Below are 21896 nucleotides of genomic sequence, written 5' to 3'. Positions count from 1 at the left end.
CTAAAAACATCCCCAGGATTCCCCTAATTAACGTGAAAAATCCGAACAACCAATGAATGCCAACGCGTTCAATACGAGATATGTAATTCCAGCCGAGGACTTCCGTCACAACTCTCTCTCTACCCCCGCGAGGAGCTGCAGCAGAGTACGTGCTTCAAGAAGTGCGCAGGTGACATCTCCTAGGGCCTTTCATGCCTTTTAATTACAGCCTCATCCGTTATTTATACTATTTTCGCGACGAAGATCTCCAAAGGCAACGGGAGGGCGCCACTTATTACAGCAATCACAATTCAGGTCTCTTGTTTTCCTCTCAAAATAAATTACTTGATTATGTACGAGACGCCTTGAACTTATTCGGGTAATTAGGGCCCCCGATAGAATATTTCTCCGAGATTAATTATTTCGCGAAATGAATACCTGGGCGTGGAGCGGGCGGTTGATGGGAGAGTCGCTCTTGATGCTTGCGATGGTGATAGCGTTCGCCATTACCGTTATGGCTGTCTTTCATTCCTGCTACTGGGAGGCGCTGGTGTCGAGGTACAAATGCCGCAATTATCGCTGTCATTTGATGTAATGAGGAAAATCGAATGTTTGCCGGTAGTGATTGAAGGAGATCGGAGGAGGAATGTGTGCGATAGGAGGCAGATATCGCGTCGTTTTGTACCTTTCATTTGGAAGGTTTCGGTTGATGGGTATTTCGCAACTTTACTTGGGTCTCGGTGATTTGTGTGGGTGGACACCTTTATTTGTTAATCGGTTCGAAACTCAGAGTAATGAATATAGATACAGTGTCGAACATAAACTATCAAATTTGACATAAGGTGTGCGGAAATGAAAACATATCAGAATACGATTTTCCACTCAATTATAGAGTTTCTCCACAAAGAACGCACTTCTTATGTCAATCAACGTTTCATATTGAATCAAAATATATTGAAATAAATACCTAAATATATCAGAAATTCAGAAAACAAACTTCAAGCGCGCCAAACGACTTTAAACAACCGATTACAGTAGGAGAGCAAAAGTTGCCAAACCTTTTTATACGTAGAATTGACCAAAAAAAAAATTAGGTTCTAATTTGAAAATCTTGAGTTGTGATGAATTTGAGTTGTCAAAATTCACGATCTTCTCATTTTTGGGTTCCATTTTTGGTCCAAACCGAAAACAGTCTCATAAGACTACGTTTCGGTAGGATTGAAAATTAGAAAGTTCATTCGAAAAAAAAATTTCCTGCAGAAATATTCAAAAAAATGTGAGTCCTCGTCGCCACCATTTTCTTCATAAGATTACCGTTAACTCATTAATCGTTTAGTCCTCACCCAAGAGATGGCATATTGCTGAAATTGTCATCAAATAGGCTATCTACTGATGCAATAATATACTGGGTGTGCCAATTGAAATGAGGAAATATCAGTCTGTTTCCGGTATAACTGGAAGTAGTAGGTATCTGAAAATATTAAAGGGAGGAAGATCATTGTTTCAAACCCTGACAAGTGAATTTTCAGCACAACTTTATTATTAGTTTTCCATAAACGTCTAATAGGCCATCGAGTTATACAGGTTGTGACATGAGTGACTGGCCATAGCCTAGTGGTGAATGCAAGTCATCCAGGTCTTTCAGAAAAGGAGCTTGTTTTGTATCTTAACAGTGTTAGTTTCGGCAATAGAGGGTGATTCATGGAAATTGACCCAAATTTCTAATCTCCATAATTTTGGAATTAGTTGTCCGATTTTGTTCAAATTTTGTGCGTTTATTCACTTCATGCAAATCTTCAAAACGATCAATATATAATTTCTATATTTTCAGGGAAATACTCAGATTATTGAGTTTTTTCCTTTAGACTTTTTGAAGAAATATTGTTATTGCCATTCAAAATACATAATTCAGTGTAATGAATTCAACTTTTACTAATTTCAAATGAGTAGCAAACGAAATTCATGTGTTATGTAACTTTTTTGAAATACGATCCTGTATATCTTCTAGTAGAGTTACTTCGATTCGGTCGATCATATTCTGAAAATCCGTCATCACACGAATCTCTTTTGTCCAAGCTTTACGAACACGTAGAGCTCTAATGCTAACGCTGGCTTTTCTCAATTTCAAAAATTTTATACTGGAAGGATCAGCTGCAGTTTCATTCTATTATGATAAATAGTTTATACCATTCTATTTCTTAGCTACATTTCATTCGATAAGCTCTAAGAGCTATAGAAGAAAATCTTAGAAAGTTTCCTCTTGTTGGAATCGCTTGTAAATTTCAAGTATATCCAATAAAAAGTTCCAAAGAGATCCTACAATTATCATCATTAGTATTTCCGGCGAATAACTTCAAATGAGTTCCACTTGGAACAATGTTTTCCGAGAACACTTTATAGCTTGTGGAAAATATTAAATTAGAGTCTCATAAAGTAATTTTTCTCTGTGAAAATTGTCGTATGCACCACCACTGCAGACGTTGCTCTTTGAGAATTCTGGTTAATTTTCCGTGGCACAAGTTATTTTGAAGAAATATTGAGTATGAAATCATACAACCTCGCTGTATCTCCTATTCAATTTCGATGTTTTTCAATTTTAAATTTGAGCAAGCGCAGCGTCCATATCGAGTGAAGCTTCTTCATGGACAAAAAATGTTCACGTAAAATACCTGGCTTTTGTTATCTTCAACTCCACTGCTATTTCACGCAACTTCAATTAAAGTTCGCTAAAAATCTTTTCGAGATTTTTTTGAATTTTTTTTAATAACTTTCGAACTTTTGGAAATGAGGGTCTTTAGAGGAACCGAGCACGTCTTAGAGGTTTTTTGTTTTTTTGATTTAGGTCTCCTCTCCATCTCGGGCGCATTCAGCATCACAAGCAGTTAGCTTCGGCGATGTGCTTGAGATAAGGACTTATGATTCACATTTGAAACAAATTTAAGTTGAATTTATATGAAAGAAATCATAATATATGTTACCTTATTTGTATCATTAATGAGCAGTGTTCTTATAATTATTGAATCAAATGTTGATGCTTGAAATTCTTGAATTCCAGTTACCTGAGCGTTCAGCATTGACATTGGTTCTTCGACCGCATTTGAAGGCAGCATACCACCTTTTATTCGTTATTATTGATAGAGCCGAGTCTGCATAACACTCATCAAACCATTGCTTTACTTTCACAGTATTTTTTTTTTTACATGAAAAAATTATTATTGATATGAAAATTTGTTTGTATCTATATATCAACAATGAAGAAATCATCACTTCACCTTCAATATCTCGATCCAGACTCTGACACGTTCTTCTGCAGCTGAACGAGAAAAAAGTGGTATATATGCTCCGAGCCCAGAACTCGTTGAGTGATTTGGCTTCTGAAGTAATATGCTTCAATTTTTCTATTGGATGAAGTCAGCAGGATTAACTGAATAGAATATAATTTAGCATTTTTCGCGTCATCAAATTTGAAATTTTTTTATGGTTTGCTGATAAATAAGCAGGGTGATTCAGAATTCAGTATCAAGATTTCAAAGACGTATTGTCCAGGTCAAAATAAGACTATTTTTCCATGAACATATGCCCGAAAACACTTCGTTACTAAAATACAGAGTTAAAATTTTAAAATTTTTTAGTTTCCCTTCATAGCTCTTGTTTAGTTTTTGAAATATTAAGATTAAATTTGAAATATAGATTTGTCAGGTTTCTTATTTATTAATTTGTTATTAATGTCTAGCGGAACTTGTAAATTCGATCACTAACCAAATCCGTAGAGTATTTTGTTTTGATTGTGATATCTAATTTCTTAACTTCAGTTAATAATGTTGATTGATGTAGGGAATTAAAAAAAAAAATTCACTTTTTTCTCAATAACGATCGCAGATGCGTCTAAATTACCAGAGACAATATCACCCTGTAGCTTGTTATAGGTAATCATTCGGTATAGTGGTTAAAGTAAACCCTAAACCATAACCTATTATTAAAATTTGATTTTAATATCTCAAGAACTGAAGGAGCTATGAAGAAAAAACTAAAAAAGTCTTGAAACACATGTTTATGGAAAAAAGTCATATTTCGACTTGAAAAATACGCCCCTGAAACCTTGATACTGAATTCTGAATCACCCTGTATAATCCGTAAATTTCCTTATGAATAATAACCCGACGACTCTTTTATAGTTCTCACTGACCTATCCACCAGTAATATAATCCTGATATGTTTAGAACTTTATATCTTCATCCAGACATATTCCCCAAACTGAATAGAATTTTTATTTCCTACTCCAGAGCTACCTAACATCTCCTGCAAATGTTACACACTCCGTTTCATTACTGAATTGAGAGTTGTTTTCCGAAGGCATGAAAGTTGTAAACATCAACATTTCTATGTTTGTGCTCTGACCATAAGTTGTCCAGCTCTTTCGACAAAGGCACTCCGAACTTTGTAATTTGATTTCGTGGTCAAATGGGGTTGTTATTTCTGAACGGCCCTCCTTTGTAAGAATTCCTGTTAATGTTAGGTATTGGGGAAAGTAACCCTTGAATCATTTATGTTCTAGAAAGGGTGAAGTTTGAATCAATTTTATAAGACGAATTGAATATTTGAGTGGAATGTGGTTTCAGTTCATTATTTAAAATTACAAGTGGAGGAAAAAATAAGGAAGCACTCAAATTTAAGCATGCGCCAATGGCGACCTTGGAGATAATATCGGGTGTTTTTTTTCGAGGTGTATAACTTTAAGTTGGCATTACTGCTCAAGATGGCGACCGATTAAACAGCTGTCAAGTGATTTATTCTCAGTTTGGTTGGGCAATTCATCGTGAATAGACTCACGCCTGAATAACGTTCGCAAATAGTGCAATTTTATTTATAAAATAATGGTTCTGTGCGGAATACGTATCGCGCACTACGTCCATTAGCGATGAAGCGCACTTCTGGTTAAATGAACAAAACTGCCGCATTTGGAGTGGAGCTAATCCTCAAGTGTTTGTCGAAACACCATTACATCCAGAAAAAATGACTGTTTGGTGCGCTTTATGGGCTGGTGGAATCATTGGTAGATACGTACTTCTTCAAAAACGATGATGGCCAGAACGTTACAGTCAATGGTGATCGGTATAGATCCAGTATCACTAACTTTTTCATTCCTGAATTGAACAACCATGATGTCCAGGAGCTGTGGTTCCAACAAGACGGCGCAACATGTCACACAGCTCGTGCCACAATCGATTTATTGAAAGACACGTTTGGTGACCCCCTAATTTCACGTTTTGGACCTGTTAATTGGCCTCCAAGATATTGTGATTTAACACCGCTAGACTACTTTCTGTAGGGCTATGTAAAGTCATTGGTTTATGCGGATAAGCCACAAACCCTTGACCATTTGGAAGACAACATTCGCCGTGTTATTGCCGATATACGGCCACAAATGTTGGAAAAAGTCATCGAAAATTGGACGTCCAGATTGGACTACATCCGAACCAGCCGTGGCGGTCATATGCCAGAAATCATATTTGAAATGTAATGCCAGAAGATTATATTACGGATAAATGAAATTCATGTCAATCGAATGATCCATGGTTGTTTTATTGCAATTTAAAGTTCTATAGCTCTAAATAAAAACACCCTTTATAAGGTTTCACAATGAGAATGATTCAATTTAAAATGTTTATAATGGCAAGACTCGGTTTTGTTTTTCGATTTTTCTTACTCGCTATGTTATTTGTATTCAGTAAGTTATGGTATTATTCATTTAATTAACTCACTATTCGTTGTATCGTATTTGACAGTGAATTTCATTTCCATGATACAAGAGGCAAGAGTACCAGTACCAAGTACTGAGCCTCACTTAGTAGATACTTGTGTATCAGTGGACTCAGTTCATTTTTTTTATTTGTGGCTATTGAGTAATAAAATAATTAACAATTTAATACTTACAAACAAGAGTGTTCATGGTGCCGGTTGATAAATAGGTTTCATTTTGATATTGGGAGCTCACCTGAAAAATGAAATGAATTTTAATTAACACCATTAGCCATGCAATTCAAGGAATAATAAGACTTGGAAAGTTCCATAGAGTAATAAACATGGATAGAGGTAGTATAAGCAATTTTTACATGTCCCCAACATTTTTGAATTACGTTGTCGGATTGTGATTTATTTTGAAATCCACAATTTTAATATATTGTTATCAAATATATTATATTGAATGAAATATATTGATTTTAGTGATTGAATATTTGAATTTGATATTTGGAATGCCATATTTATCCTAATTGTCGAATTTATAAAGAGCAGAATATTTATTATTTTCTGTATCTACCTGCTGAAATCTAATGTTTAGCAAATATTGCTCTCTAGTGTCATCGGTTGTTTCACGTGGTTTCGGGCGCCTGAAGTTTGTTTTCTGAATTTCTGATATATTAAGGTATTTTTTTCAATATATTTTGAGTTGATATGAAACGTTGTTTCACTATGGGACATGAGAAGTTTTCTGTGGAGAAACTCGCGAATTGAGTGAAATCTCGTATCACTGATATGTTTTCATTTCCGCTTGCTTCATGTCAAATTTGATAATTCATATTGGGGACATAATTTGCATACTGAAGATGACATATACTTTCCCTATCTATGTTTATTACTCTGAAGTGTTTTAGAACTTCTAGGAATGACATTCATTCACAGAATTTCCAAAAAATCTCAATTGTCCCTTAGCGAATTACGAAAAACTGAGACATCAGGTCAGCAAGATTTTTTCTTCCATATGTTATAACTGCAGGAACTTAATACCAATTTTCCAAAGCTTTCATTCGGAAGATATATTATGCACAGTGAATATAGCAGTATTACACGAAATGGAGCCATAAACGGAAGTTGAAAATGAAACCATTGTACTTTTCCATTGTTCAACTCCTCATTTCGATTTTGTGAACGCCTTTTCTTCGGTGATATTAAATTCGAGCGGCAGCATTTTCTCCACCGAGTGCATGCCTGAATATATTATATCCCTATTTCATACGTGTTGGTGCAGTAAATTGAGTGCGTTGCCTGTAATATAGATGAAGATAATTTTCATTCCAATTCATAACGATTGAATTGAATACCGGTAGAGCAATATTCAGAATATGGTTGTAGTATTTCGTTATTTTAGTACCTACAAGGTGTGAATATTATAATGTTTGTCACTCCTCAGCCATATTCTGTTTCGGAGATCATATACCTAAATAAATCATAAACAAATTACCAACATATCATTTGATTAACTTTTGATTTGTGTAGATTGGCTACACTTTAACCTTTCAGAAATGGGATCAGTTATGATATTTTGTTACTCATTTTGTCTTCAGAAGATAGTGAAAAGTGTTGACAAACCTAACGATATTCTAAAGAGCCTTGGCTGTCATACCATGAAAATAAAGCAATAGATGGCCTAGAAATGTGTTTCTTGAGTTGGACAGTTTTTGATATTTGAACAGTTTTTTTCACAAGGTTAACAGATCTACCTAGATTAGATAAGGTTTAATTAAAGAGGTTCCGTTTCAGTGCGACTTGATGGTCTATTGTTGCCCCCATTAGAGCTATTCCCCCCATAACGTGATCTACTGCTCGCCTTCCAGTACCAGAGTTCTAATGAACTCCAATATTTGGGATGGCTTCAAGGAAGCTAATTCCTCACTTCTTCAAGTTTCGTGTCCAAAGCAGGTTTTGCGGTGGCTAGAGTAGACGAGGCATTCCGTCACCAGGTGATCCGGAGTTTCTTCCTTCTGTTCGACTCATTCTCATGGAGTGATTCCTAAGGCAACAATGCACTGTGAGGAATCCAGTGAGGAGGTGTATCATATTTTTACTAAGATCTAGATACTTCTTGGATCTCGCAGAGTCAAAGTTTTGAAGAGACTTTTTGGAATGATCCAAACCAGGAAGACTCCGCCAGATTTTTTATCTCTTGGTTTCTTCCTTCTCCTGAAACTCTTACTTGTAGGTAAATTTGTATAAGCCACAGAAAGGTTCCGGGTAGATGAAAGGAGTTTGTGCTCCTTTTCTGGCAAGTGTGTTGGCCTCTTCATTCCCTTTTATTCCCGAGTGGCTGAGACCCAGATTGAAAAGACCTTGTTATTCTTGCCTATTTCATTGTCTTATCTTCGGCACTCCAATAACAAATCTACCCATAGCCACCTATATATTACCCGATATTCCTTTCGAAAAAACTTGTTCCTCAATAAATCATAAGATAAGATGGTGAAATCTTCGATCTGAAGCACAACAAGTAGGCCGTCTCATATTATAGACCAGACGTATCATTCCCACAGAAATTTTAAAAAGTTTTGGATGTAGCATTGCTTTTTCATTAATCATAAGTAGTTTTTCCTCAGTATCAAAAGTGAACATTGTAAATGTGAAAGAATCCATCTACTGAAAATGTTGTTCTGATAAAGATTCTTGTTGTCCTTACATAAAAGATCAGATGTTCGCGGATTCCTCTATGTAATTCTTCAATCGCTTAGTATATATATACCAGTTATTAGGTTTACGGCGATAATGCGATATAAAAGTTGAGGCCATATTTCCTTCAAACGAACGAACACAATTCTGTGTCAACAACAAGATATCCAACAGTCAACACATCACGATAAATTCCGGAAAATTTCATTACAAGTTTCCATTTTCCGCAGAAAAATGCATTTCATTCATGGCGTCTCTTGCACCAAACGTCCCTCGCTTTATTGAGTGTTATGACTCACTGTACACATAAAAATGTCACACGGGTTGACGTGTGTGCCTACCTGCTGCAACATGCATTATTTCATATGGCGCTGAATGCGTGGTTGAATATTATCCAAATATTCTTCATGAATCTCGCAAAATTTGATTCGATTTCGACAAAAAAATTATATCTTTCAGGTTTATCCGATTCAATGAAAAATAATTAATTTCCACAGATTTTTATAGTTTCGACAATTCTTCCACCGTATTATTAACTTTATCAAGAGACTTGATTATATTGAAACCTACCTTTGAAAATGGATTTTCAACCATGTTCACCACAAATAGAGTAACTATCTTATTGGGCAATAAAATAATTTATTCATTGCATACCTATTAGATCCCTTATATTCTGTTCCTGAGGTATCATTTGAATTCACCTACTGATCTGAATTTCCCAGAGATCTATTCGAAGATGTTCAAAATAGTAGACCTAATTGAGGTCTGCTTGATTAATTTGTCTAGAATTGTACCTGTTAATCTTAAGGAATTCTAATCATAGGATCTTAAAGTTGGAGTTGATGAAGTCCAGATTCTGCAAAATGATGCATATGCATATGCCAAAAAGGTTTTATCACTAGTGTGACTCCTTTCAATTTCATGGATTTTCCTCTATTTGCAAATTAACTTATAATTTCATATCTTTTTGATCTGATTTTTATTATATTTTATGATACTACCTAATATTAAAAGTATTAGTAGTAGTAATAATAGAATAGGGTTTGTTGCGGCTCTGTTAGCCTTCCGGGAACTGCGACCAAATTGAGCTCTCGTTCTTAACCCTACATATTCATACAAAACCAGGGAGGCCGTCAATGCGGTTAACGAAACCGACGACATCCTTAGGAGCCTTGGATATAACTTTGTGAGAATCCAGAACTGACCTTCTCATATGAGTGGTTCTTAGACCAGTCAGCCGCAGACATTTGCACACTATGTGTTCGACTGTTTCTATCTCCTTACTACAGAGCCTGCAGATCTCATATATTGACTTATCCATGCGGTAAAAAAAATATTTGCACCGACAGTGTCCTGTCAGCAGTCCCACCATTACCCGAAGCTCAGCTCGTGGTAGCTTCAGGAGCTTAATGGTGTATGTTGGTGAAAGCACAACAAATTCCTTGGTCTTAGCAAGACCAGGAGAGTTCCTACGGTTTTTCTATTGTAACAATCTCGTTTCTGGAACACTGCCTTATATTGGTCTTCTCCATGACCACAGAAGCCTCAGGACCAACAGGTTGGTGCCTTTTTTGCAAGTTGATCTGTTTTTTCGTCTCCTTCAATACTACAATGGACAATGCAGTTGCTTTATGGTATGACGGCACTTCCATGTCTGTAGAAACATATGATTCCAGGTATCTCAGCGTGGCCTGGCTGTCCGAATAGTGATGTAAATACGCGAGATTTCTTCTGAGACACTCTTGGGTGGAATATAGATAGCTACTACCTAAACTATTGGCCGTTTTTTGGGAAACGAAGCAATTGTTATTTTCTCTGAAATATTGAGTAAATTTTTAGGTTGAGCCTTCAATATATGCTTAGATAGAGAAACAATCATCGAGATAATAAAAATCTGTGGAAATTGAAAGTATTTATCTTTATAAAATTTCCATCAAGTCCCTAGTGGTTAAATTCATTGAATATTTTTTAATAGTTACACCTTTTAGTTTTTGTATTCATCGTACCCAGAGTTGAATATACGCCTTCTCGGTATTTTTTCAACTATATCTAGGTCTATTCCGATATTAAAGTCAGGGCAATATTTCCCGACCATATTCCTTTCTCACACGAACGAACACAATTCTCTGTCAACACCAAGATATTCAACAGTCAACACATCACAATAAATTCCGTTGTACACTGGAAAATTTCATTACAAGTATCCATTTTCCACGGGAAAATGCATCTCAGTCACGGAGAGTCTTGCACCAAACGTAAATCGCTTTTATTGAGTGTTATGACTCACTGTACACATAAAAATGTCATATGGGTTGTCGCGTGGGCCTACCTGCTGCAGCATGCCACATTATTTCAGATGGCGCTGCATGCGCGGTCGCCAGCCTTGCCATAAATGATACGAATGGCCAAATAATTGTCGAATATCGTTCATATATTCTCTATAAATCTCGTATACAAAATTGGATTCGGTTCTGTTCATATTGGGGCATTCCATAACGTTTGGGGAGGGATTCTTTATTGGCCGGCTTTACGACCTGACCACGAACTATTTTATTCGCCTGTCAGGTCTTAATAACTCCGCCAGATGGCGCAGGTGGCGTTTCGGTAATTAAAAATGTTTTGACGGCAGATTTGATAAATCCGGTTTATTAGTTTTATACTCCGTTTGTGAATTATAACTTTTGCCGTTGATTTACGGCCACGTAGGCGTGAGTCGGAGAAACCTTGGAGCAATGCAGGTTTTTTCGCGTTATTACAGTTTTTATTTGCAGCCGGATTGCTGGTATTCAAATTTCATCACCGGAGCTGCTTTCAGAGTTATATGGGATTTTTTTCTGTTTGCCGTAATAAAATGTTTTTTCAAAATGAGAGAATGCACATTCGTCTATAAAATTTAAGTGATCGTTTGATGAATAAAACGTAACATATATTAAAAAAATGCAATCATTCCACTTCGAATTTGAATGCTATATCTTTATTCCTGAGTATTTTAGACATCTTCCCCTACATAGAAGAGAGAGTGAAAGTTTAAAAAACATAAAATGGTTATTTGATGATCAACGTGAAAAAGTAGACAGTGAGTATGACAAATTTGGACCAGATATCACAAAAGACGAATTGGGGTTCACCAAAGAAGAAATGAAAATAGAGAGGGCTCCTGACAAAAAACAAGCAGAAGTTTTTGAGGCTATCAATGATAACAATATACGCATTATAGTAGATTTTTCTAACAGCGTCTACAAAACTAGCAAAATATCAAAAGAATGGCATCACAATTCAAAGCTAAAGCCAAAAGGACTGAAACGAAGGATTGCTCAGATGATCAGCCGGAGGTATATTTGAAAAACATCAAAATTCAAAATTCGAATTCAAAAACGGTCTAGGAGGCAAGATTTGCAATGAATATACTAATACAACGATGACTGCACATGAATCTAAGAGCGTAGATGTGCTTTTATACTACAATTAAGACTTTAATAGCGTTCAACACAAACTGCTCTTAAAGCTGAAAAGATGAAAATATCGACTCAAAAGATATCAGAATAATGATGAATAATTTTCACTATCAGCAAAATAATAAGAAAGAAACAAGAGCTATAACGATGAAAAGAGGAGTTCTCCAGGGATGTGTCTTGTGACCATCCCTTTTCAATTACAACTGCATTTTTTTCAAAACACAGCAAGATGAAAAGAAGGGAATATAAATCAATGGTGATCTAATCTGCGACAACGCCGGTGATACTGCTATTATAGAAGAGAATATTTTTGACTTTCTGAGAATTGCAAATAAAGTAGCACAGAACAGTGAAGAATACAGGCTAAGATTGAACACGGAAAAAACTAAGTTTAGTTTAAATACTAAGAAACCTGTCTACAACATCAACCCCTATATTGAAAACTAACAAATAGAACGATTATGTTAAAACTACTAGTTATAACATAAACTAAACATATGTCAATACAAAAGATTGAGAAGAGGAAAGGCAAAAAGAGCTTTCAACAACATGAAGCATTAATGGTCTTGCCGGAACTTGAGCTTTATATTGAGGGTGAGAATACTGAAGTGCTATATTTTCTGGATTCTTATGTATGAGGTAGAGACGTGGACCTTACATAAACAACGTATGTTTGAGCTGGAGGCATTTGAGATGTGCGCGTATAAACTGGAAGAATGAGCAGTTATTTAGTGAATGAAAATGCTATATCTAGGACATGTTATACATCCAGAAAAATACCAACTCATACAATTTGCTCATGTAAGGAAAGATCCAAGTAAAACAGATCATCAGCAGAAGACAAAACCTCGGAGAGATGTTTGAATATTGCTCGAATGAGTAATTTCGGAGTGCAGTATAAAAGATCAGTCCACTAAAAGATTTATCAGAGAATCCTTCGAGTACGACGAATCTTCCATCAGATATAAGAGTCCAAAAAAAAAATCGAATCTTTCGATGGTCGTCAGTGAATGGTGGACTGTATCACTGAATACCTCCGACAGCATTCCTCAAAAAAAAAAAACATGAAAAAAAAATAGCCCAATGAAGGTCACAGGAAATCTCAACTCTATGCCATTAACTGGGATAAAGGAGTCTATGAATGTAGGCTTGGTTAATCGATCGTCTAGAGGTATGATTCGATTACCTGGCCTTTCGTCTTCTTCTCCGTGACTTTGTTCGGGTTTGTAATAATTAAACTCTATTTAATTATTTACATATATTTACGAAGCCACAATTACAGTTCAAACACAGTTTTGAGAAGATCCTAATTACGTCTTAATTACAAATTTTTCACTAAGGTACTGAATTTCGTCTTTAACTCGTTTGTGATTACTCGAAATGTCTTCGTTTATCACGTCTTCGTCGTACTTCAAGTTTTCGGTCGTCTCGTCTCTAACTCGTTCGCGAACCGACTTAAGTTGACCGACCGAACTTGACTCGTCTTAGACTTGCCTTGAACTGACTCTCGACTCGAACTTATCTCGTCCCCTGACCGCAACTTACCCCGTCCACTCTGATTATCCTTCCCTCCTTCCTCCTACTTTCCCTTAGGGAAAGTACCGTCTCCTAGTCCAATAAGAATTTTGCCGCACCACCCACAAAGATTTTCGCGGATTCCTGGACATCGAATATTCTCGAAAGACTAGTACCTGATGCACAGATGTAACACATCTGGTACAACCGTCTTGTTCTCGAACTTTCCCAACCCCAGTAAGTCTCTTCAGATTTACAACCGACATGACACATCTTCGACACCCCGAAGAATTACACATCCTTTTCACATTATATGTACAATTACAATTCGTTCCCTGTAAATTCATTGAAACTGTCATGCCCTTGACACTTGAAGAAACTAATAGGTCTCCAAGCATCCTGTTTACCATCTCAATTATTTACAGGGAACAATAACTGGATCCTACATGAAGGTGAGGTTTGGTGAGTAAGAGTCTCACATGTTCGACCTTCTATAAGTTAGTTCATCCAGAAGGATTCTGACTGCTTTCATAAAAAGAAAGATCAATATCACAATAATAGCTGCCAACCATTGTTGCGGCACGAAATGAAGATTCTCTTACTGAAATGGCCATGTGGTTTTATTACAGGCGTTGAGACGTAAGCGGTAATATACGTTTCTGAGATAGATGAAGTCATATAAGATGCTCCATAATGCATTAGGTTCTGTTGATAACTTCTTTTCCAGGATCTAAGCCACCTCATTAAGCGCTTACATTATAGAGTAATGAAGGTTATTTCAACATTTTAGGGCGTCTATTCTCAGAACCTCTATAAATTCTGTTAACTACCTTGCGGTGAATTCACTGAATACCTATTAATGTTTCCCATTCACTTGAATTTATATATTCAGTATTCACTGGAGGGATGATGAAGCTTTTCTTGTTGAAGATTTTATAATTCACATCGAAGTCTACGGGGTTGAAAAGAAATGACCATTATGTTTGTTGATAATCAGGGATCATCTGTATTTAGATTCGCAAATAATAGTTTTCAGTTTTTTCGAGATATCTCGAGAACCATTGGAGATATTTTGGATCTGTTAACACCAACACACTCATCCCTGAATAACGCAACTGTTTGTGCGAGGCGTGTATTTGAAGTAAGGTCTCCAAGGCCATTGTATCGCCGCAAGTAGCGCTAGATAAAATTCGGCAATGCTGTTGTATACGTTAGCCCCCCCTCCACCAATCGACACCTGGTGGAGCTCATTAGGACGCTCAGTCTTGACGTAGCAATCATTTGCAATGGAAGTGCCTGTTGTCGCTCCCGCCAGGTGCGAGTTACGTTCAGTCATTAAGTTTTTGCACTAAAAAAAAACTCCACCTATAGAAATTCATCGTCAATTAGAAGAAGTGTATGGTGAGAAATGTATGGACGTGAAAAACGTTCGAAAATGGTGTAGAGAATTTTCTGCTAGCCGACTAAACGTTCATGACGAGGAGCGCAGCGGCAGGCCGTCACACTCGGATGAAACAGTGCGGAAAGTTGAGGCACTTGTGCTGAAAGATCGCAGGTTGACTCTGAATGAGTTGGCCGAAAAACTCCAAGATGTGTGCAGTAGAGACTCTATTCATTCAATTCTGGTGAATAACCTGCAATACCAAAAATTGTCAGCCAGGTGGGTCCCGAAAATGCTTACCCCGGAGCACAAAGACAAACGTGTCCAATGTGGCCAAGACTTTCTCGACAGTTTTGAAGAGGAAGGGGAAAAATTTCTTGATTCAATCATCACATGTTTCCTGCTCTTAAAAAACATCTAGGAGGAATGAAATTTTAGAACGATAAAGAAGTTCATGAAGCGTTCATTTCGTTCTTTCGCGAGGCGGTGGGATCGTGGCTCGAGGAGGGGATACAAAAGTTTGTCGTACGAATAAGGAAGCTCATCGAAGTGAATGGCGACTACGTAGAAAAATAGCTTAGATTTCAAGCTTCACAGCAATGTACAAAACTCAGTAAATAAATGTTATTAAATATGAAAAAAATAAATGGAGACCTTACTTTAAATACACGCCTCGTACTTTAATTCACCCTGTATCCCTAGCAGTTTTCGATATCCCTGTAGTGCCCTCTGAATAGTTCTAACCCTGTATAATAAAAATCTCAATATAACGAGTGTAAAGGCCATCTGAACAAAATCGCACATCAGCGCATATCTCGAATCGTTTAGCATGGAATCCTTCGCATAATTGCACGCACTGGGGTGGAACCCCACAAAGGGGTCTCCTCTCGACAGAAAACGGGCAGAGGCAATTGTTTTTCGGGCTGTTTGGCGACTGAAAGGTAAAAACTAATATAACAGCTACCTGGGGAGCCATGCAAATGAGGGAATGTCGTGCTAGCTGCGGTTCCAACAAATCGAGGCTTAGCTGATTTTCAGCACCTGTTTTTTCACGTCAGGAGCTCTAATTGGCGTAGACGGAGGAGGAGGGGGATTGTATACTTAATTAGGAGAGTTTAATGAAAACGGTTATTTTCCATGCTCGATCACCATAACAATTTGTTATGGGAATTCAACGTGGACGCAAACAATCAATCTGGCAGGCTCTATTTCATCAGTTGTTTGACGACCTGCTGCGTATGTATTGATGAATGGGTGCTGTAGGTATGGAACTGAATGCGTGGGGGGTTTTGAAAACAGTGGACCTTGCAATTTTTCAATGGGGTCACAGAATGTTTCATGAAGTAGGCTGCGCTTCTGTGAAGGTTATTCTGGAATCGATGATATCGAGGAAAACCGATGGCAGGTAGATCAGGTTGTCATAGTGTTATGTTACTATTTCGTTTCAGGTTAGGTTAGGTTACATTGGTTGTTTCTTTTGTAAGTGACTTCTGGTGAGGGTGTTAGTTCCAGATCGAGTTGATCTACTCACCACTGATTAGTTATGTTTTTTGACAATTTAAATGATTGACAGACTGGATGACGAATTTTTTGATGATCCTGTGATAAAGATTGCAACAAGGGGTTTTTTACTTAGCATTTGACGATTTCTTGAAATATTTTTCGGTTCGAAGATTTTCTTGAGTAGAGTTGAGTTCGGAAAATGTGAGAGTTTTTGGTTAAGTTGTTTTCGATACACAGGCAGTATTCAATATTAATCTCGTAAGAGGAAACATTGGACAATTGTTAACCCTTATGTAGTATTTCACAGTTTTCACGTTAGAATTACAGGGTGACTTGAATCACAAAAATGTTACGTTATTTAAGGATGAGTGTGTTGGTGTGAACAGATCCAAAATATCTCAATGGGTTCCAAGATATCTCGAAAAAACTAAATCTCGAAATTTTTTTCTGTAAAACTCATTTGTTTTTGAAGATAACTCCACGAAATTCGGTTTGTAGCCATTATCCAATACAGAGATTCTGATGATAAAGTCAGATTTTTTCTGATTTCTGTTGTTTCAGAGACGCGATAGTCAATTTTTTTGGCTTCAGCCTAATACTCACTCAAATAAAAATTAAAAGGAAGTTCTAATTTTCGTAGCAAGACTCGATATTTTTGTAGAGTGTTAGTAGGAGGCTGGAGCCAGAATTTTTAAATAATTTTGTTGACAGTTGTTATGTTTAATTGTGTAAAACAATCTGATGATTTCACATATCAACTGAACAAAGTGAAAAGTTATTTGACACATGCCTACTACTCAAACAAAAATATAAAACTGAAATTCAAATTTGCTCAGCTAGACTCCATATTTTTGTTGAGTGTGAAACATGGTTGAATTTTTTTTTGTTTATCACTCCTTAAGGAGAACCATAACAAAAAAGCAGTTGAAATGAAATTTCAAAAGTGCCGTTAGATGCCTAAATGTCCATTACAACACTTGAAACAGGAAAGTATTGTGAATTGAGTGATAACAAATGGTGTATATACAAGATGATGAAAATATAAGACAATTAGGGAATCGACTGTATTCGACGAATTCTCTTTCATAATCTTTTGTTCAACGCATTTGCTCTCTTGAACCTAATTTAATGTTGAGATATTAGTTATTGTAGTGACTCTGTCTGCTCGAGAGGTGGCGTTTTGGGTGTCGTGCCATACTTCACTTTGGCCCCGGTGGATTTATAGGGATCACCGCGTTGCAGCAGAGTCACCTCTCCACGATGGTTGAGAGGGTGTCTTAGGCAGAGATCGCTGAATTGCCTAACTGAAGAGTCCACTAGCGATCTCGGGACTAATCACACATAATCTTGAGGGAAAGGGCGCACCTACGTAAATTTGTCTCTTCTCTCTCGTCTATGTTATTGGGAATGTTTGTATTTGTTGATAGCTCCTTCTCATTCTTGGATAGAATTTCAATAACATAAATAGTACTGTAGATTTAATCTATCTCTCAAACATCAAGAGTTACTATACAATGAGGAATATGAAAGCTATCGAAATATACAAGCCTTTCAATAACAACACCCAGTGAGTATAGAGTAAGGTACCAAATTAGGGACAAATTTCAATTCCCAGTTCTCTCTTGACTGTATTATTGAAGCCGATCTTTTCCCGAGCAGCCTACGCAGCAGGGATCCCATCAATAATCGAATAACATCTCGACGAAATCCACATATCTAAGTCCTTGACCCAAAAACGAAATATTCAACAGATACATCCCCCTAATTTACATGTGAGTTTACGATCGATCACATACGACACCCTCATCTCACCCTGGTGTTTCAACCCTTAGGCCCTACATGTTCGTTGCTACAACGGTCACGTATTCACTTCTGCCTAAGAAAACAGAAAAAAAGAATAACGTACTAAGAGAGGCATACATAAGAATTCTACCACTTTTCCTCTTGTTCAAACAATTTAAATTGGATGAGATGCGGTATTCGTGAGCGTGGTACCTATTTGTTTTATACTTTACATGTCACGGAGTTCGGGAAAACTTTTGGCAGGTCATAAGGGGGTGAAATTGATGATGAGCATACAGATTGGTTTGGGGGTTCCATCGATGTCACGTGATTTATTGTTACCTAGTAGATCGAAAGGTAGGGGGAAGCTTTGTGAACACTGTTGAGAAGAAAAGAGATGGGGGAGCCGATGTTATTCTTGGAGACCTCAAAACTATATATATATAGGTATTGTGGTCTCCAAGGGCGAAATAAATGGGATTTTTTGCCTCAACTTATGACAGAGGGTGATACGTAGATTCAATACTACACTCCTGAGTCAAAGAGAGCATCAGCTGAGTCGTCCAAAGCGATAAAAATCAGCTGGCCAGGTTAGGGCATCTGCAATTTTATTATTGGTACCAGATCATTGTGGTATTAAAGAAAATGAAAAAGCCGAGGAACTTGGAAAGGTCATCAAGGTTGACACCTGTCGGTACTGAGCCCTTCTGAGGTCTTGGAAAATATCAATTCAAAACAGCGGTTCAATAATGAGTGTGGGACACTCCTGAGTCGAAGAGAGCATCAGCTGAGTCGTCCAAAGTGATAAAATCTTGAACTTCAGCTGGCAAGGTTAGGGCATCCACAACTCTATTATGGGTACCAGATCATTGTGGTATTGAAGGAAATAAAAAAGCCAAGGGAAAGTGGAAAAAGGGCAACAAGGTCGACACCTGTTGATACTGAGTCCTCCTGTGGGCTTGGAAAATACAAATACAAGACAGCTGTCCAACAATGAGATTGGGACAATAGAAAAACTCTATGGAGGAATATTCTGGGTCTTGCTCAGGCAAAGAAATTTGTGGTGCTTTCACCGACCTATACCAGAAAGTTCCTGAAACTACCACGAGCTGAGCTTCTGGTAATGGTGGGACTGCTGATAAGACACTGCAGATCAGCAGACTCTGTGGAAAGGAGGTAGTAACAGCCGAATACATTGTGTGCAAATTCCCGGAAATGACTTGGCTAAGAACCACTCATATGGAAAAGTCAATTCTGGATACTCACGAAGAAACAGCCAAAGCTCCTAAGGATGTCGTCGGTTTCATCAACAGTATCGACGGCCTCCCTGGGTTTGTATGAATAGGTAGGGTAGAGAACAAAATATCAACTGGGTCACAGTTGACGGCAGGTTTACAGAGCCGTAACGACCTCATTTCAGTGAAATAATAATAATGATAATAGGGTATAGGTATCCACCAAGAAAATGCTCCTTGTCACAAATCCATGAAAACCATGGTTATGTTGAAGGAGTTGCGCTTCCAACTGCTTTACAACCCAAATCATTGTCCACATCTAGCTCCCAGTGACTATTGGGTTTTTGTAGACCTCGAAAGAATGTTCCAGGAAAAGGAATTTGGCTCAAATGAAGAAGTGATTGCCGAGTTGAAGCCTTTTTCGAAAGCAAAGACAAATCTTCTCACAGAATATTACCTATGAGATTGAGCATTGAAAAGTTAGAGGAGCGTTAAAGTAGATATACCACTATTGAAGGTGGCCATGTTGACGAATTACAAAACAAATTACGGTTATACTCGGAAATTACTGAGTGAATTGTTTAACCATCTCACCATACGATTTTTTTAGGACTAGATAATCATTTTTTACGTGAATAGTGCAGAATCTTGATATGCTACCAAGAATCAATCATTCAAAATCCAACTTCAGGAAACTATCGAGTTTTTTTCGTTTTTTTTTTGTTACAATATTCTTCTATTCTAGCGTCATGTCATTTGTTCACAGTACTCCATTTAGTTAGTTTTGCGATTTTCGCAATTGACAGTATCGATAGAGAACTCAAAATCTGCATCAAATTTGTCACTGTGAATATAACATAAAAATGTGAAATACTGCTTCGAAAAATGATCTGGAAGTGTTGAAAAATTGAGTTTTTGATGGAAGGCCATCAACGTCTTCTATGAAAGTGAGAGGAATCGATTTGTAATGAATTTAAATGTTCTATGAAATGAAAGGAAATTATGAATCGTGAACTCTACAGTATTTTCATTTTTTCAATACCCTACAGACTAAGTGTGCGAAGCTGAAAAAATGAATATATCATATTTCAAATCCTATTTTAAGATGTGTTAATTAAATTTCCAAAAATGTTTAGATTTTAGATAAACGTACTTCATTTTGATCTCTTCGTCGAGTCTTATGAATATTCAAGTCAGAGAGAAGCAATGAACACCCATTTACGACCTAAAAAGATTGAAAGTCTTTCTACTAAAAGCCATAAATTGTTTGCATGCCAAATAGGTGCTTTTTCTGTGGATTGATGAAGTGAAAAACCGTAAAAATACGTATATACTGTCATTCTCTTTTTATTTCTTGCAGAGTCGGCTCCAGACATATTGTCGTTAGATTCAAACTCTCGTTCAACTATTTATGCTCAGTTGTCCCTAAAGAGAAGCTCATAAAATTGAGTCGGAAGTATATTATGCTCGCTAATAGCCTTTAGAACATGCAATTCCAAATAGATCGTCAATACTAGAATGCTCCGTCAAATTAACTAGAAAATGTTATAGGAGACTCTAATTCTATCAGTACATGTAAAACGTCACTCAATATGTCTCGGCCCTCTGGCCTTACGCACAGGTGGCGCAGAATTTCGGAACGTACAGTTAAGTCTAGATGGAGATATTGAAAGATAAGTAATGCTACATTTATACTTGGAGGCAAATTCTTGAATTTAATTTTTCTACTTCTTATGATTTTGAAGTTGATGTCTTGCCGATCTATAAAACTCTAGGGACTCAGCATAAAATGAGCTAATTATTATTTATCTGTCTAGATACTACTCGTTAGTATATTACATCCAGGGTCACTTGAAAGCCAGAATATTTTGATTATACAAGAAGTGTCTAAATTTAGAGCAATTCATAAGGAGTCAGGATATTTATTGCCTAACAATACTCTTGAATAAACTCCGGTATTATAGGAGACCTTTCCTGGAAACAGAATGTTTCAATTTGGTTGTTTCTATTGGCTAAATTAGTCCACGTTCCGCCAGGTGCTGAATGGGTAAGTTTCATTGGTTGCTGCTACGTACATTTATATTTTTTTATGCTTTGCATAGTCCAATGCAATCCGCCGGTAGATAGTATGTGTCTATTTGACCACTTTCATTGCTCATAATTTTAGACGTACAGTCGAGTGGAAATTTGATCGCTTACCTTTTACATCTCATCGATTGAACTGGTTTGGTCAATTATTAAAAGCTGTTTGAGAATATTTAATCACACACATCAAGAATTTTTAGTTATCAAGAAAATGCGAGAGGTTTTCAATGATTTCGATGATGACTTCTGACAAAATTCAGAGATACATGTTAGAGAAATTAAACCAATTAAGTTCATTTCTAAGTCGGTAATGATGCTTCAAGTTCTGAAGAAAATGAATATGCATCTTAAGGACCACTGCAGAAAAGATTTTGGTGGAATACGAAATGCACTAGGCGAGATTAACCATTTTCTAATCAATTTTATCAATAGTTGATTATTGCAATTTGATGTCAGCATAGTTGATAACAATGCTTGCTGATGCATTAACGATCGAGAATATAAAATAATCCAAATATTCGA

General features: G+C 36.9%; 1 protein-coding gene across 2 annotated transcripts in view; it reads right to left on the bottom strand.

The window, feature by feature from the left end:
• LOC123679138 (zwei Ig domain protein zig-8-like) overlaps positions 1–21896 on the bottom strand; it is a 520657-nt gene that overhangs the window by 166113 nt on the left and 332648 nt on the right. The window contains exon 1 of one of the 2 annotated variants that reach the window (XM_045616556.1): positions 5914–5944. The exons of the other annotated variant lie outside the window; for it this stretch is intronic. Coding sequence (XP_045472512.1) covers positions 5914–5929 — 16 coding nt within the window. The 5' untranslated portion in view covers positions 5930–5944. Of the gene's footprint in view, positions 1–5913; positions 5945–21896 lie in introns of those variants that run through there. 2 annotated transcript variants of the gene reach the window in all.

Source organism: Harmonia axyridis, chromosome 1 (genome assembly GCF_914767665.1).
Source record: "Harmonia axyridis chromosome 1, icHarAxyr1.1, whole genome shotgun sequence".
NCBI classification, from domain to species: Eukaryota; Metazoa; Arthropoda; class Insecta; order Coleoptera; family Coccinellidae; genus Harmonia; species Harmonia axyridis.
The sequence above is the reverse complement of the archived record's forward strand: the minus strand, read 5'-3'. Positions and strand labels throughout refer to the sequence as shown.